This window comes from Narcine bancroftii, chromosome 6, assembly GCF_036971445.1.
Source record: "Narcine bancroftii isolate sNarBan1 chromosome 6, sNarBan1.hap1, whole genome shotgun sequence".
NCBI classification, from domain to species: domain Eukaryota; kingdom Metazoa; phylum Chordata; class Chondrichthyes; order Torpediniformes; family Narcinidae; genus Narcine; species Narcine bancroftii.
Window position 1 is genome coordinate 11,282,059 of NC_091474.1, and position 19,185 is coordinate 11,301,243.

General features: G+C 36.5%; 1 protein-coding gene across 2 annotated transcripts in view; it reads left to right on the forward strand.

Annotated features, from left to right (window-relative positions):
* tm9sf4 (transmembrane 9 superfamily protein member 4) overlaps positions 1 to 19,185 on the forward strand; it is a 45,965-nt gene that overhangs the window by 3,038 nt on the left and 23,742 nt on the right. For both annotated transcript variants that reach the window (XM_069883912.1, XM_069883911.1), the window contains exons 2-6: positions 14,037 to 14,150; positions 15,522 to 15,621; positions 16,358 to 16,526; positions 18,179 to 18,308; positions 18,513 to 18,636. In XM_069883912.1, coding sequence (XP_069740013.1) covers positions 14,037 to 14,150; positions 15,522 to 15,621; positions 16,358 to 16,526; positions 18,179 to 18,308; positions 18,513 to 18,636 — 637 coding nt within the window. The remainder of the gene's footprint in view (positions 1 to 14,036; positions 14,151 to 15,521; positions 15,622 to 16,357; positions 16,527 to 18,178; positions 18,309 to 18,512; positions 18,637 to 19,185) is intronic.

Consider the following 19,185-nt stretch of genomic DNA (forward strand, 5'->3'; position numbering starts at 1 on the left):
CTTGCATGGGATGGTGGTAGAGGCTGAAACATTGGGGGCATTTAAGGGATTCTTAGACAGGCACATGGATGAAGGAAAAATAAATGGTTATGTGGTACGGTGGGTTTAGTACTTTTTTAGGGATGTATGGGTTGGTACAACATCACGGGCCAAAGGCCTGTACTGTGCTTTAGTGTTCTTTGTTTTTAATAGTAAAACTAGTTGAAATTAAAGGAATACTGTAGTTTATACTCCTTATGGACTTCATCTCTTACTGAAGTTCTAAATACCTTTAATTATAATCAGAATATGGTGGAAACATTCAGCAATTTAAGTGGCAACTGCAGAATCTAATATTTCTTGTAGGATCTAAAATGTTACGTTTTCCTTACATCGTTGTTGCTTGACCTGCATTATCTCTATTTCCAGCATTATCTGTATTTTTTCAGATATTCAACATCTGCAATTTATCTTTTTATTCATTTCATGGATGCATTATACTTAAATGGAACCATGAAAGTCATGTCACTTGAAGACATGGTGGTGAAAACACTTGCCTTCGGTCAGAGCTAGGCTGCCCTGTTACAAATGTACAAATTTTTGGTGGGATTGATGTTGGTGCATTAACACAATTTTGGTCACCCTTACTGCATTAAATTTGCCCTTAAGCTGGAAATGTTGCCGATAAGATTCACAAGAATGTTACCAGGACTGATATGCTTGAATTATAAGGAAAACCTGGATATATTGGGACTTTTCTGCCTGGAAGCTAAGAGGGAGCTTTTTTAGATCAGGAGAGACATAGATAAATACTGGTAGTCGTGCCCTTTTTCCCCAGAAGAAGTGAATCTAAAACTAGAGACATAGATCTGTGAGAGGGGAAAGATTTCAAAGGGATCTAAGGGGCACCTTCTTAACAAAGAGAAGTGGGGACAATTGCAATATAATTTTCAAAAGGCAGTTAGGTACATGGAAGGAAAAGATTTAGAACAGTGGTTCACAACCTTTTTTTTCTCCCACTCATCTACCACCATAAGTAATCCTTTACTAACCGTAGAGCACCAATAGCATCCTATGCCATAGATGTTTTGTGGTTAGGTATTACTTAAAGGTGGTAAGTGAATGGGGGAAAGAAAAAGTTTGAGAACCACTGGTTTAGAAGGATATTGGCCAAATGCAGGCATACTTGGTTAGCATGGTCAGGTTAAATAAAGGGCATATTTCCATGGTGTAAAGCACACTGACTTTAAAATCAGTGGTTCTCAACCTTTTTTTTACTCACATTCCCTATGCCATAGGTCCTCTTTGATTAGTAAGGGATTGCTTAAGGTGGTATGTGGGTAGAAAGAAAAAGTTTGAAAAACACTGTTTCAATTGTACCTAATTGACTTGTTACGTGCATGGTTTCATAACTCCAAAGGAAATGGGCCAATGACCATTTTTCTCAAGCAAAATATTTCAGTTGGGTCTAGAGCAGTGGTTCTCAACCTTCCCTCTCACATACCACCTTAAGTAATCCCTTAATCACAGAACACCGATGGCAAAGGGATTACTTAAAGTGGTATGTGAGTGGAAAGAAAAATGGTTGAGAAGCACTACTCTAAATATAGTATATTAAATCTCCCTGAAGTTGTGCTTGGATTTGGATAAAAGCTTGATCTTTTCTGAATTTGTATGAGTATGATCTGGACCTTTCAAACAAGTGGAAATAATGGTTTTCAATATCCACCGGAGGAACGTTTAAAGAGCTTTTTTTTCATGGAAACAAGGTGGTTAGGTGGGTAACATGGATACCATAGCAGTCATTGCAACATCGTTACAGGACCAGCGATCGGGACCAGTTTTAAAATCCTACATTCTCTCCCCATGTCTGTGTGGGTTTTCCTGGGGTGTTCCGGTTTCCTCCCACTATTCGAAACATACTGTGAGTTGTAGGTCAATTGGGTGTATTTGGGCAGCATGGTCTCGTGAGCCGAAAGGGCCTGTTACCAATTCAGTCTTCGTAGCATTTGTTCTCTTGATTCTGCAAACATCCCTTCTGTTTCCCTTGTTTCAATATTCATGTTATTGTGAGTGGACCAGAAGTGTAAGCACCAGCTCCAACAATGATTGACCAGGTTTCTATATAAATTTAATAATATCTCCATTTATTTTCCAGAAAGGATTCTAGGAACTTCGTAGAATTCCAAATTTGCCTTGTTACCTCTAGTTCCAGATCTCTCAGCTCTTTTGCTCCATTTAGTTTTAGACTTTAACTTGCTCTTCATTTGTCCTTTCCACAAGTCTAAACAGTGTTAATAATACCATCCCCAGTGATCTAACTGGTCTTTCATCACAGGAACAATTCTCATTATTTTTGACACTCTCCATTGCATTCTTTAATATTGTCACCAGAATTGAACATAATACTCCAATTAGGTAACATTTCTGCATAATCTTCCTGTGCTTTTGCAGATAAAGCCAATTTATTTATGCTTATGAATTGCTTTCTCAACAGCCTTGCCAGTTTCAATGACTTGTGCACACATAATTTCTAGCCCCTCTCCTCCTGCAATATTTTGGAAAGATACTGGTCATTGTGCACTAAAATACTGATAATCTCTCATTTGATTGTTTGGAAATCCCAATAGTTTCTGTTGGCGTGGCTATCCCTCGTAGTCCAGGATGATGTCCTTTGTTCTGTTGATCCCCACAGAGCGAAGATGCCTATACATGTGTTTGTTTAATGTGTACTTGATGTTGCACTCCAAGAAGTGCACGATACTTCACAAATCAACCAATTGCAATGACTTGAGAACCACGACGATCGGAGCTAATGGATTTGTTGCAGCCTTAATCTGCCTTCACAGCCATTAAGTTCAGAGTAACTTCGTCTGCCCTTTCCACCATTGAGGACTTGGTTGGATTGTTCTTTGTCAGGGACCTCACCCTCGACCTTACCACCATGGGTAACCCTACCAGGAGCAGCCATGCTCCAGACAGCATCACTCTTGGGATCACAGGACCACATAAGCTTCTCCACCACAACAAGGTGACAATCCATGGAGAAGCCCAATAGTTTTACATCTACCTGATTGGGTTATGTTTCATGTTCTCACTTTAAATTCATCAGGCTCTTGCTTCCCATGTCTGCAAACTTAAAAAAATTAATTTGTTAATATTGATCAATAAAAGCATTGCCCCAACATGTATCCCAGTGCCACTATTCACCTTCCTCCAGTCTAGAAAATCTACCGTTCACCTCAACTGTTCGTCAGTTACTTGGCCAACTTCATATCCATCCAATTAATTCCTTGTGGTTCAACCTCGCTGAGTAAACCTGTCATAGAGGGTACCCTATCAAAACCTTCTAGAAGAGGCATTCTCAACCTTTTTTCAGCTAAGATTCTGCTCAAAATTTATGGGCCCCTTCCCTGTTAGGCAGTCATGTTTGGGTTCTTCAGTACTTCTCTCCAACTCACTACCTGTACTTCAAAAAACAAAAAAATTAAGTTATGTGAGGTGAAAAGAAAATGGCTGGGGGTGGGGTGGGGTGGTTGAGAATGGCTGTTCTAGAAGTCTATTTACTCCATATCAATTGTATTAGCTTCACTAACTGCCTGCTACCTCATCAATTATTTCAATCCAATTGTTAAATGCTACTTGACCTTAACAAGTCGTGATGGCCTTGCCTTGTATTTTTCCATGTGATTATTGATCTTGTTTCTCAAAACTTTGTCACTGTCAACAATAAATTAGCTGGCCTGCATTTGCTTGGTGTACCTTGGTTCTTTTTTTTTGTTGAGCAAAGTAGTATCATTTGCTACCTTTTGGTCCTCTAACATCAAGCCTCTATATCTGAAATGCAGTGAAGGATTGTGGTCAATACCCTTGCAATTTTCAGAATCAGAATTTTTTGTCCTTAACATGTCACAAAATTTGCTGTTTTGCGGTAGTGCAAATATTGCTATAAAATTACATTTAAAAATAAATCAATTTGTGCAAAAGTAAAAGAAAGTGATGTAGTGTCTGTGGTTCATTTTCCATTCAGAAATCTGAAGGCAGAGGGAAAGAAGCTGTCCTTGTGCAGTTGTGTGTTTGTCTTTAGGTTCTTGTACCTCCTTCCCGATGGCACCAGTATGAAGAAAGCTTGGCCTCGATGGTGAGGGTCATTAATGATGGCGGCTGCTTTCTTAAGGCACTGCCTCTTGTAGATGTCGTCGATGGGGTGGAGACTGATGCCTTTGAAGGCACTGGCTGAGTTCACAACTCTCTGTAGTTTTATCATGGCCTGTGCAGTGGTACCTCCATATGAGAAGGTAATGCAACCAATCAGTATGTTCTCCACGATAGACCTGTAGAACTTTGTAAGAATCTTTGATGACATACCAAATCTCCTCAAACTTTTTAAAAAAACTTTATTTATTCGTTCCAAAAACAAATAATATATGACATATCCAGCAATTAAACTTGAACGTTTTTAATATATATAGAAAAAAAACATACATTGTACCAAAGATCGAATTTGATAATAAAGAAATAAAGAATTCTTATCAATACCAAAATCTTCCCTCATCTGATTAAAAGATAAAAACTTACCCTCTTTAAAACAATCTCCAAAATTTTTCACACCTTTAAATCTCCAATGCAATAAACTTTGATTATGTATTGAAAAAGAAATAAGTTGATTATTATACAACGGAGTCAAAGCCAATAATTTACCCCTAGAGTCTATCATTTTATTTTTCTTTATCCATAACTTCATTAAATGTTTTAGTAACAAATTTATATTCCACCTAAACAAAAATTGATGTATTTCAAATTGAGAAATACTTGCCATCTCAATTTTAGCTCAACTAGGAGGCCGTACCAAATCCATCAATGAACTAATAAATTTAAGTTGGGCTGCCTCATAATAATTTTGAAAATGTGGTAAACGTAGTCCCCCTAACTCATAATTCCAAGTTAATTTATTCAAAGCTACTCTCGAAAATTTACCCCTCCATAAAAACTCCATAACCATTTTATTCAAATCTCGAGAAAAAATTTTATCAAGTAAATACGGAATAGATTGAAACAAATATTGTATATGCGGAAAGATATTCATCTTAATTGTATTTATCCTTCCCATTAAATTAATAGGTAAATCTTTCCATTTAATCAAATCATTTTTAATTTTTTTCATTAACGGAGCATAATTTAATTTATATAAAGATTGATAATTAACATTCAAAATTATACCCAGATATTTAATTCGATCAGTCCACTTCAAATTAATAATACTCTTATAAACTGAATAGTCTCCTTCACTTACCGGTAATATTTCACTTTTTTCCCCAATTAACTTTATATCCAGAAAGACATCCATATTGTATTAAACATTCCTTCAAATGCAAAAGTGACTGAGCTGGGTTTATTAAATACACCAATACATCATCAGCAAATAAATTAATTTTATACTCCTCATCTAAAACTTTCATACCTTGTATCTGTGTATTTTGTCTTTATCAACTGTGCTAAAGGTTCAATCACTAACGCAAACAAAGCTGGTGATAAAGGACAACCTTGATGAGTTGATCGAGTTAACTTAAAAGATTCCAAAATCAAACCATTCATCAATACTCTAGCTACTGGTTTACTATATAGAGCCCCAATCCAACCAATAAAAGAAGGACCAAACTTAAATTTCTCCAAAACTTTAAACAAAAAAATTCCATTCAACTCTATCAAATGCTTTTTCTGCATCTAAGGATATCACCATCGGATGATCTAAAGATTGTCAAAATCTGTTAATCAAACTAATCACGCGCAAAATGTTATCTGAATCATATCTATTCTTTATAAAACCTGTTTGATCAATGTGAATCAACTTTGGTAAAAATTTAGCCAATCTATTCGCTAATATTTTAGTTATTATTTTATAATCTACATTTAACAACTAAATTGGTTTATATGAAGACACTTTCAAAGGAACTCCATCTTTTTTAGGAATTACTGTAATTAAAGCACTAGAACAAGACTCAGGTAATTCATAATGTTCTCCAACCTGACATAATATATCCCCAAACACTGTAGATAAATCATCATAAAAAATTTTATAAAATTCAACCGAAAATCCATCATCACCAGGCGATTTACCGTTCGGCATAGCCATTTTAATTTCCGAATCAGTAAATGGTTCTTCTAACTCCTGTATATCTCCATCCTCTAATATCGGTAAATTCAACTGTGATTTTAAAAAAAATCAATCGATCCAGTTTCCTGTTTTCCTTCAGATGTATATAACTTTTTATAAAATGAATAAAATTCATCATTAATCTCACGAGGTTTAAAAGTAATAAGAGAATTCTGTCTAACAGCATTAATAGTCCTCGATATCTGTTCTTTCTTTAATTGCTATGCCAATACCTTATGTGTTTTCTCTCCCCATTCGTAATACCGTTGTTGAGTCCTATTAATCACACATTCAAATTGATAAGATTGCAAAGTATTATATTTCAATTTCAGCCTAGATAATTTTATTTTCTGATCTTCTGTAGCATCTTTCTGAAATTCCTTTTCTAACTCATCGATCTGTTTCCCTAATTCAAGACTCTGATTTAATCGATTCTTTTTTATTTTAGATATATAACTAATTATTTGTCCTCTCAAATAGACTTTCATAGCATCCCATAATATAAACTTACTTTGAACAGAATTAGAAATCTCAAAAATCTCATGAAGTATAGTCACTGACCTGCCTTCTTTGTGATTGCATTGACATGGAGGCCCCAGGACATATCCTCAGAGACGTTGCCATCCAGGAACTTGAAACCTTAACCCTTTCCACTGCTGACCCCTCCATGGGGACTGGTTCATTTTCTCCTAATTTCCCTTTCCTAAAGTCCACAATCAGCTCCTTGGTTTTGTTAACGTTGAGCGCAAGATTGTTGTTGTGGCACCACTTACCTAGCTTATTTATCTCCCTCCTGTACGCTACCTCATTGTTGTCTGTGATTCTGCCAATAACTGTGGTCTCATCAGCAAATTTTTAGATGGCATTGGAGTTTTGCCTCGCCACATAGTCATTGGTGTATAGCAAGTAGAGCAGTGGACTAAGCACCCAACCGTGAGGTGTGCTTGCATTGATTATCAATGAGGAAGAGATGTTGCTTCTGATTCGTACTGACTGTGGTTTTCCAATAAGGAAGAATTTCTTCATGTACTTCCTTCAATCCAGGGTTTGCATCAAGTTCAGCCAACTTTTCTGAAACATATATGCTATCAAGTTTCAATGAATCCAGTGTCTTTGACTATCTCTTTTGCCATTGGAGTAAAACACCTGACATCCAGCACTTATGGTGGGTGCTGGGTAAGTGAATTTTCCGGTTGCTTGAGATTGTGTGATTGGTGAATTAACAGAGATTTTAAATTTGCATATTTTTACTTAATTATTTTCTGCAATTTTTTTTGCTGGTTGCTTGAATTCTGGATTACAGGGGTTTTATTGTACTTTTGAAAGCACTCTCTTCCCTGATGAAAAAAGATCCAAAGTACTCATTTTAGTACCACAGCAGATGCCTTCATCATCCATGTATAAGTTTCCAATTTTGTCCTTTATGAGCTCATGTCCGTGCACTTTGTATCTGCCTGTAGAAAACTTTGATCTTGTTTTTTTTGGGAAAAATGTGCTTTTTGCCATAGTTTTAATTTTTCAGTTTGGTTCTTTGTGATCAGCCTAGTTCTCACTGGTATATGCAATCCTGTGTTATTTTTCTTGGCTTTATTGTTCTATCCATACCTTTTGATATCCAGGAAGCTCTAATTTTGAAAGTGGTCCAAAGTGAGTGAGCGCACACTTGTTTACATATTCTACCTGCACACCCAAAGAATGTTTAACGTTGAAACTGATGCTATTACGAAGTCTGCATTGCTCAACTATTTGGACACAAAATGTCTTAAAACATTTTAAGTATTTACAATTAGGTTCACTGTGTTTTTGTAGATGTTAAAGTTAGTTATTTGCAGTTTTGACATGTAGCAATCTCTCTTCCACCAATCAAGGCATAAAGAACAATGTATGCATAGCATCTTTAATGCCTATTTATAAAAATCATTAAGGCTAATTTTTATAGCTCAATAATCGATTAAGTCAGTATCTTTTCATTTTTCCTCTTTTTTTTTCAACTTCATCTTGTATGATGTCTTTTGGAAGTCAGGAAAGACCATTTACATTGCTCTTTTAAGTGAATCCACTATTATGTCCTTAAAAATAAAAATCATTGAGCCTTCGCGAGGATTTCAAGGACGAATTTTGTTTGGATTTTGATAGATACATTTATTGCTTCCTTTTTCATACTGCACCAGGCTATCGTTCAATTTCTTTTTAAGGTTACTATTGTTTGGAAGGGAATGATATTTGGTAGGAATGGACAATGTTTGTTTATTGTTCTGTGTACCAAGTTACAAGCAAATCAATCTCTATATTGTCTAGCAGGTAGTGCAAGAATAAAAATATTGTTACAATTACATAAATGTGCATGGTAGCGTTAAAGTGAAAAAGTAGAGTTAAAACAGTTCTAGGCATCTTGTGCTTATGGGAGGTCCATGCAAAGGCCTGATGACAGCAGGTAAGTGTCCTTGAATCTGAGGTACACAAAAGTGCTGCAGAAACTCAGCAGGTCATGCGGCATCCTTGATGAAGGGCCCAGGCCTGAAATGTTGGTTTCCCTTTACATCCTATGGATGCTGTGTAACTGATGAACTTCTCCAGTACCATATTTTTACACATATAATGCATCTTGTATGCATATTTTATAAATCAGGCACCCCCCCCACCCCCCCCCCCCCCGCTACGTGTTATATGTGTATGTGCACTATACGAGAATATCTTTACATGTTGAAAGAATGCACAAAATTAATGGGGGCATGGGAAAGTTGAACCGGCAATTTATAGCGGGCATGGGAATACTATAGTGAGCGTGAGAATATAATAGTGGTATTGAAAGAACGCACACAAGTTATAGCGGCCGTGGGAAAGATGCAATTTATAGCGAGTGTGGGAATGTTATAGCGAACATGAGAATGAAAGAAGGCAAACAATTTATAGTGACTGTGAGAAATTTTGATCTTGGGAATATCTTTTTGAACTGAATGTCATGGTATCCCTATAAACAGGACATTCTGGTTAATGTTAATTGCCCAGACCCATCCTGAGGGAGGAGATTAACATATCAAGTGCATCTGATTGGAGACATCATTAGGTTTAAAATCCCGCTTAACTCTGAAGCCTGTCTTTGATCTATTTAATTGATTCCTCTCCAAAGCTTGTTAACGTGTTGCAGTAGGGTATCATCTATGTAATAGGCGATTTGACACCTCTGGGGGAAGATAATTGCGAGAGATTAACGGTGGCAGATACTGGTATGTGTTTTGTCTCGTGTTCCATTTAAATGCAAATTTATTTTGTCAATCAGAATTTAGAATACCTACATCCGCGCAGTATATGAATGAGTAAATTATAGAAAATGTACCCAATTTATGATTTTTCTGCATGTTACATGCGTATGAGCATTCTATGTATGTGCAGGTTATATGAGTGAAAATACAGTACTTTTGCATCTGGTGGTGTGTGTTTTAAAAGTTGTGCACCCTCTGCCCAAATGGGAGGGGTGAAGAGATGTGCTCTTTGATGTGTTGGCTGATTTCTTGAGGCAATGGGAAATGAAAAAAATTGATGGAAGGAAGGTTGGGTAGCAAGATGGTTTGAACTGTGTTCATCACTCTGCAGTTTCTTGTGGTCTTGGGCAGAGTTGTTCCCGTACCAAATTGCTGCATCTGGGTAGGATACTTCATGGTAAATAATTGTGCCAATTTTTTTCTAATTATTTTAAGTAATTGGAGGTGTTGGTGCACTTTGCCATGGTGTTGACGTAGTTGAACCAAAACTAGTTGTTGGTGATATTTATTCTGAATTATTCAATCTCTCCACCTCAGCACAGTTGATATTGACAGATGTGTGCTCTGTCCTGTTTCCTGTTGTTTTGCTGACATTGAGGAAAAGATGGTTGACTTAACACCATGGCATCTCTTTATCATTCTGGAGCTGGTTGAATCTGGAGCTGGTTGAATCTGAAGCAAAAAAAATCTAATAAAAAAAGGTAAAATTCTTTAAGTAGCTTTTTTATTGGAGAGTTGTCAGTTTTTGAATGCTGATCCCGGTTACTTTATTTTTAAAGTAACTAGTTAGACCAATAATTGACCATTTTTAAAGGCAAGATGTACTTCAGTATTTTTGTTATTTAAATAATTTGTAACTTTTATAAAAAATTATTTACAACATGATGAAAGCAGATTCCAGCCATTGAAACCCATGCTTGCCTAATCCAATCACACCCAGTTAACCTATTGACTAAATTATTTGGTACTCAGTTCAGTAAGTGGATTGGAGGGTGAAAGTGTAAAAGGATAACATAATTTGTAGACTAGTAAATTATTTAAAAAATTTGTAAGACATGAGCAATTGTTTGTTTAATATTACTACAAATATTTTGCATAGAATTAATTAATAATCAAATCTCACTAGAGAGGAGAGTTTATTTTATTCAAATTACATTGTATTAAGAGGAACATGTTAAACAAGTTTCAATTTTTCAATTTAATCTGCTGCTTGTGTGTCTTTGTGCCTATGATTTAACACTATTCGACTGATGTTTCTGACAGTCATTTGAAGGTCCTTCAGACTATTAGAGTTGTGTAATTTAGTGCAGATTCTTTTAGATTCTTGAAATTGTACTAGATTTTCTTGTTTTGTGCTCAGTGCTTTCTTTGCATGACAAATGCAGGAACATGATCATTGACCTTGCCTGTCAGATTTTCTGCTTGTATATACAATAGTTAAACAGTTTAAAAACTTGGTTTTGTGCCAGGCCATTCTAATTTCCGAGCACCCCTCTGTTTTCAGTTCCCCATATTGGCTAATTTGGTGTTCATTAGGAATAAAACTAAATGCATTGATGCTGGGTGGAATTGGGCTGAAACTGCAGAACATTGTTTACACAAGATCCTAAGAAGAGAATTGAAATGTTCTGTGCTTTTCTGGATGCTGTTTCTCTATTTTTAGTGACCATGAGCCAGGGATTCCCATGAAGTGGAATGTAGCAATGTTATCCTAAGAGATTTAAGAACATTCTTGAACTGTTTCTTCCTTGTCCTTGAAATCTCTTCCAGGGTGGAACTTGGATTCAAGTGTAATTGAAAAGTTATGATGTAGCTTGGAGTATTTTAACTGCTACTATCTGGTACCATCTTGCAGTACTCATTTGTGCTACTAGAGAGAGTCAGTTAGCTTTGAGACGCAGTTAAAACACACACAGAAATGCTGGAGGAACTCGGTCGGTCTCACAGCATCTATAGGAGGTAAAGATATATTACTGGCGTTTCAGGCCTGAGCCCTTCATCAAGGAGTAAGGAAAGAACAGGAAGGAGTCAGAATAAAGACTGTAGACTGGCAGAGGGAGGAGTCCAGGCCAAAAAAAAGTGTTAATTGGATATGATAAGAAGAGAATTGATTTTAGGTCTGTGAAAGGAGGCAGAGGGAAGGTAGAGACAGACAGACAGCTGGGGAGAAATGTGACTGGGGAAGGGAGTGGTTAGCAGAAACTGGAGCAGTTATGTTAATGCCAGTCATTTGGAGAGTGCCCAGACAGAAGAGGTGGTGGTGTTCCTTCAATTTTCTGATGATCTGTCTGGCAGTGCATGAGACCATGGACAGACATGTCAACAGAGGAATGGGACGGGAAATTGAAATGGGTGGCCAAGGGAGACCCACGCTATTGCGGCAGACAGAGCCGAGGTGCTCAACAAAGAAGGCACCACCAAAGCGGGTGGGGGAGGGTGAAGCGTGAAAGTTTACAGATGCTGTGATTGTAGTAAAAGCACAGAAATGCTGGGAGCGCAGCCAGTTTCACACCACCCATAAAGGTAAAGATATTATAACCGATATTGCATACCTTGAAGAAGGGCTCAGACCCGAAAAACTGATATATAGCTTTACCTCTTGTGGATGCTGCAAGATCTGCTAAATTCCTCCAGCATTTCTTTGTTTTTAGTATAGAAACAGGTCCTTTGGCCCAACTTGTTCACGCTAATCAAGGTGCCTAAGCTAGTCCCATTGGCCTGTATTTGGCCCATATTCCCTCTAAATCTTTCCTGTCCATGTACCTGTGTGAATGACTTTTTGCAATTCCACCTTCAGGATTGGCGATGGGAATGCGAGGGAAAGTTTATTGGGGAGGCTCATAGGAAATGAGTCGATCATTGAACACTGAAACAGCCTTCAGCCCACATTCTATGTGCTGACCATTGAGCACCTATCTACACTAATCCCGCCCTTATTTTTGTTATATATTGTATTTACAGATTGTCAAGTCAAACAGTGCAAATGTTTCCAAAAAAAAGTAGTTAATGAGAAAAAATAAGAAAAATAGAAAAAGAAACGAGAGCAAGAAAACAAGATAGTTCAAGACTCGACTAAAAAGAGAAAAAAATAAGAGGTTGTCAGGTTGTCCTCCTTCCAGGCCTTACATTATCTAGCTTTTTTAGATGCAAGGGAGGGGTACAGATGAGGATGATCTGAAGCGAGGTGGGGGGGAGAAGCTACAGATTTACTGCAATTAGCCATACATCTGGCTGCCAAATGTTAATAAGAACATCATATTTGTTCCCCAAACTCTTAAGTGATTTTCTCAAGGGGAACACAACTTTGCATTTCCGCATTCGATCATGCCATTCCTAGATGGGAATCAGACTTTCAGGTAACTGCTATACATTTCTGGCCACCACCAATGAAATTTGCACAGCCTCATTATAGGTCTTATGCCCACGATGTTTCCCAGTAAAATGTTTTCCTATAATTTGTTCTTGAAAATTCCCTAGATCTATTCAGAAGGGCCTCACCTTGGAACATGACCAGGTTGAATGTAGAAAGGTTCCCACCTCTGTGCTGCATCTAAAACAGTGGTCTGAAATTTCCAAATTAATTTTTGTGGTGTGAGATAGAACCGATTCAAGAAATTATACTGTACCAGTCTAAATCTAGCATTAACTTTATTTGTCATACTGTCTCGATAGATCAGACCAGCACTGTTCTTCAATTATTATGGCTGTCTGATTCCCACCTTTCCTTTGACTTATGAGTTTTTGCTTGAAATAGAAAATACACTGACTCTCAAATCAGTCTTCAAATCGCTGCACTTTGGTAAAGTCATTGACGGATCTAATTTGTCCCTTAACTAAGATCTCAGTGAAAAGAATTATTCAACTAACCATATGTATTTTTTAATTGATCGAATGACAGAAGTTGCCGACTTCTCTAATTTCCGTTAACCACTCCCCACCCCCCCTTCCCTTGTCACATTTCTCCCAGCTCTGATGGCTCTCTTCCCCCTTCCCTCTGTCTTCTCTCACAGAGCCAAAATCAATTCTCACATCTCCTCTTATCATATCCAATTAACACCTTTTGTTGGTCTGGACCCCTGCCAGTCTTTACTCTGACTCCATCCTGTTCTTTGCTTCTTCCTTGAAGAAGGGCATGGGCCCAAATTCAATGGGAGAATAATGGTTTGAAATCCCTCCATTCTCCCATTGAGCACCTATCTACACTAATCCCACCATCCCAACTGCCTCCCCCCCCCCCCCCCCAATACTTTACATTTCTCCTGTCACTCTCTTTTAATGATGATTTACAGTAATTCATTAATCTACCAACCAACTTCTCTTTGGCTTGTGGAAGGAAACCAGAACCCACAAAATCACCAGAACATGTCAACTCCATATTGAGAACACCCAAATTCAGGATCAAACCCAATTCTCTCGAGCTGGAGGCAACAGTGATGGCCACTGTACAACTTTCCCACCCTGCTCTTGAACACTAACCCATTGCAGCATTTTTTTTGTATTATGGGACACTTATCAAAATAATTTGAGTTTACTGTCCCAACATTTGCAAATGATTTTATTCAATTGTCTGGTGTTAGCTTTTGAGTCTGGCAGATGTAGGTAGATATTTTCTAACTAATTTTAATTTTTTTTTTCTCTAGACAATATCAATCTGGCCATTGATACTTCTTTTAGACCTTCATACTTCATCTACCTTTTATGTACCTGGTGTGGCACCAATTGACTTTCATCATAATCATAGAGTGGAAATTAAGGTAAGTTTATTATTCTCTCTTAAGATATAGGTACTGCTCTCAAAAACTTCTACAGGTGTACCATGGAGAGCATTCTGGCTGGTTGCATCACTGCCTGATATGGAGGTGCCAACTCTCAGGACAAGAATAAACTCCAGAGGGTTGTTAATTTGGCCTACGATATCTCAGGCACCAGACTTGACTCCGAGGACATCTACATGAGGTGGTGTCTTAAAAAAGCCACCTCTATCCTCAAAGACCCTACCACCCAGGCCATGCCCTCTTTACTCTCATACTACCAGGGAAAAGATACAGGAGCCTAAAGATGTCTGCCTTTACACTAATAGTATGGCTGTATAATGGATTACTTTCTTCCTGATGTTAAGTGTATTTTAGTTTTAAATTTGTATTTATAAGGCAAAAAGTCTATTTTGGAGTTCAAAATGGTAAGAACTTGATTTCTGAGCTTCATTAATATGGCCCTTACTGGATACTCTTACAGTTTACACACAAGATGTTTTCTTAAAAATGTAATTTAGTCTACACTAAATTTTTATTCTGAATTCTAAATTAAAAAAAAAAGCTTTGAAACAGTTGGGGGGATAATGCTGGAATTTTTTCCCTGTTGCCTAATTGCTGTAAAATATTTTTTCCCCCCCCAGAGAACAGGAACGTACATGGATGTTGGTTTTGTTTTGGAATCCTAAGAAACTTTGTCTGACTGAATAGATCCCAATGCAATTACACACATCGTTTATAATATCCATGATTAAGGATCTCTAACAAGATACTGCTTTTGATGTATCTGCTCAACCAGCTGGATATTCCAGGATTGCAATTACTGTTTTATAAACCTCCGCTGAAGTAGAACCAATAAACTATGATTCTCACCAAACAGGTGTTCACAGATGTCAGTAAACCTGCCAATGTTAGAGGCATTTAATAAATTTGGTACTTTTTAAATAGCTTTTCAAAATATATATGCTTTAAAAAAAAAATTGAACCAATTGTTGCACATCTGTAAGGGGCCTAATGTGTGAAAATATGTATAACAAAGGGTAAAACCAATAAAATTCACACAAACTGTTTTTACAGAGCAGGTCAATGAAGTACCAAAGGCAGTAAAAAAAATGGAGAAAAGATTTCATTATGTTTAATCAAAGAATATCAATTGAGAATGTAACGTTTGATTTCAAAAGCTTAAGATGTTGAAATTGATGACCATATTGTTTATTATTGTCTGCACCAAATGTCTGTCCATATTTTGCATTGTCTTATTAATCATTGACCTGAGTGGGTGCGACTAGCTTCATCCAGAGGAAATAATCTTGCATAATTATGCGAGATGTAAAAAAAAATCTTTACATCTAGTCTTTAATCTGTAAATTTCAGGCTGTGAAGTTGACTAGCTCACGGACTCAGCTCCCGTATGAATATTATTCCCTTCCTTTTTGTCGGCCTGAAAATATTGAATACAAGGCAGAAAATCTTGGTAAGGCTATTATCTGCTTTACAATATAAACAGAGATTAAATTAATGGACATATCATCATTTTCGTCAGTAAAAGAAATGGCCAATGTTTTGTCTTGCTGAATGATTGGAGAAATTTTAATTTGTTGCTTTAACCTGTTATGAATTTTATTGTTGCATGTTGCAAAAGTTGTGAAAAATGCTAATGTGAACATACATCATTGTGAATAAAGGCATGCAATATATTCTCTGGGAATTTATTAATCTGTGGGGAAGATGTATCGTGAATTTAGTAGTTTGAACTCTTCCTAAAAGATTATAGTTCTGGCATTGTAGCATTAGTTATCTGCCTCTGTGCTGAAATCAGTGCCAGATGGCTTCAGCTTTGAGATTTTTTTTCATGATTTTAGAGTCAGATAATAAAGGTGACATCCACTAGTTACTGTTTACAATTCTCATTCAACTCTGAAAAATCTGCTTTTACACATGACTTGGATCATTTGGCAAATTATAATACCAAAAAAAAAGCTTTATTGATTTTTATTCTAATTGGGTTCAGCGATTGAACGTGATGAAGGATTTAGTATTTAAATCCCATTTAATACTTTAACCGTGAAGAATCCCCTACTTTAGCAGCGCCAAAAATATTGCTTTACTATTTTAGCAATGGCAATGAAAATGAATAATTTCAAACATTCCAAAAGTTTTATAACGTGGTTTCTCAAAAAGAAGTAACTATTCTTACATTTCTTATGCAGGTGAGGTGTTGAGAGGTGATCGGATTGTGAATACACCATATGACTTGCATATGAACATTGAAAAGAAATGTGAAGTGCTCTGTGACAAGCCCAACAAACCTGTCAAGTTTAAAATAGCCGAAAGTAAACTGATCGTAGAAAGAATTCGTGAAGAATATTATGTACACTTGTACGTAGTAACTGCTTTTGCTCTTATCAGACATTGATCTTATGTAATCTATATATTGATCTCAAGTATTTATTTAATGGCTGCTGCCATGCAATTAGTCCATGTTCTGAGTGGCAGGCCATTCTATTGTGCAACATCAGAAGTTAGACTGTTCCTTTTGGCCTGTGCGTAATGTTCACGGAGTTGTTCATTATACTTCTGATTCTTGTTAAAATATGACAAGGTGACTTGCCCTTCATTGCATCTGGTGTAATGAAGCATCTTCATATTCACAGCCAAAAACGTGCTGGGAAATATGACAACAGAGACTTCCACAGGCCAAAATGAAATTGAATATAAATTATGGTGTTTACTGTGGGATGAATTTTGGGCTTAATCAACTGTATTTCACAATAAAATGTACATTTTAATAGAGTGATTATAACTATTGGTTGATTTTATTTATAATTTTGGGTCTTTCAAACATGAATAAAAAGACCTTTGGCAAAAGTTAAGAAAATTATCCAGTAAATGTTTACAAATGAAAAATTGGGGAATATGGATAGAGGATCTCGTCCATTGTCCACAAAGGTTTTTCTCCAATGCAGTTGCATTAAACTTCTTTATCATTAACAATGTGAAGAGTCGTATAGAATATCATTTGGCTTTCCTTGTAGTTTATTGCTGTTCTTAGATCATACCTTCTGTAAGGTAAAACATCATGAGATGGGAATGTGTAAGGAGTTACCCTGTACAGGGCTGTAACAAGATATGAATGCATCCTTGTACTTACAAGATAAGAGAGACATTGATGGATTGAGAGGCAGGAAGCTAGCAGGGAAAGGATAGCAACAGTTTTAGTCATTGGACAAGTAATGATATGATGATGTTCTAAGCATGTATCCAAGGGTATAAAAAATCACCATTTTGCTGATAACGGCAGAATGCATTCTCCGACTAACATGGTTAGTTGCAAGTGTTACAATCCGGTAATAAAGAACAAAGAACCCTGATTTCAACTCAGCCTGGTGTTTGTCTCACTCATTCATGAACAAAGCAGACCTAACAATTCCCACAAGAACCTTTATGGCTGCTGTATTATTTTATGAATGTAGAATTTTTAGAATTGACACTTCAGGGTATATTTGATCACCTCCAGGTTGCCGCAGCAGTTGCTTTTTAAAAAGCCTGAAGTGTTAGACAAACACAATGCTGCTATAATCTAAAATCACTAGAATTCTACTGGAATTGAGAGGTTACAATTATGGGGAACCTCATTACATTGAAGCATCATCTCACATCAAAGAAGGCTAGGGGAGGAGAGTATATTTGATGAGTTTTTAAAACTAGTCTCTGAAAGCATAAACTGGAAATCTGAAATAAGACAAAAATGCACCATCTGTGGAGAGAGAGAGAAGCAAATGTAACATTTCTAATGAGTAATTCCAACATTATCTGCTTTACTTAAACTGGGAAATATTTTGAAAGCTGAAATTATTAATAATTTATTCTGGAGAACAAGAGGCATAGAAAAGAGTTTCTAATTGAAAGTAACTCAAGAGTTTTTTTGCTGCTTTGTCATAATTGACAATGAAGGCTATAATTTGTATGATCATTTGAACTAATGCCGGGCACATTCCTTTTCTCAGTAAATGAATTGTAATTGTTTATAGGATTGCTGATAACTTGCCTGTTGCAACACGATTAGAATTTTACCCAAATTCTGAAGACAATGACAAAAAGAAAGAAAAAGAGGTGCAGTTTGAGCATGGTTACAGACTGGGATTTATTGACAACAATAAGGTAAAATTAATCTTTTGGGCTTTCAATTAATAAGTTTCTTGGAGGAGAATAAATAGCAAATATTACTGAACTATTTTTTTCCTGGACGATGAAGGACAATAAAAGCTTTGTTCAATACAGGTTATTGCAGTGAATAGTTGGTGTATTTATTTAACATTTAAGCCCTTATAACTTGTTTGCTTAAATGCTGACTTACTTTTTCAGTTCTATCTCCACAACCATCTTTCTTTCATTATCTATTATCACAAAGAGGAAATAGAAAAGGACCAAGAACCCACATATAGAGTTGTACGCTTTGAAGTCATACCCCAAAGTGTTAAAAATGAAGGTAATGGCATTTTTTGAATGATTTGTGCACGTTGGCATGTACTCGTAGGCACACTGATTCAAAGAATAATAAATTAAAACATGATGAACACAGCTGAAATTTACATTGACAAAGCTCTTTTGATTTGTAGCTGTTAAAGCATAAGCACCACTTGAAATAAAAATTCTGTTGATTGTTGTGTTAATTTCTATACTAATATTGGCTATTTGTGCTTGCACAGCTGTGTCCCATTTTTTAAATGATTTAAATTTTATTGAGTTCTTTAAAAAAGTTACCCAAACTTTTGAGTCAGTGTAAAAGTGATGTAAATCCTAAGTTACAAAATATAAACTTATCCATAAAATAGAAATAAACATGGCAGCAAAATATCAATATAATAACCATTTGTGTCTATTTAGACCTCTGATAACAAAAAAACTACTGTGCATTAATATGCTTCACCACAACATCCATCATTATTTCTCCCCTCCACCCCCGGCATTGGCCATTTCTGAGGCCCACTCCTGAAATGATGCCCCCCCCCCCCAATATTCTTCCAGCCTTTGTATA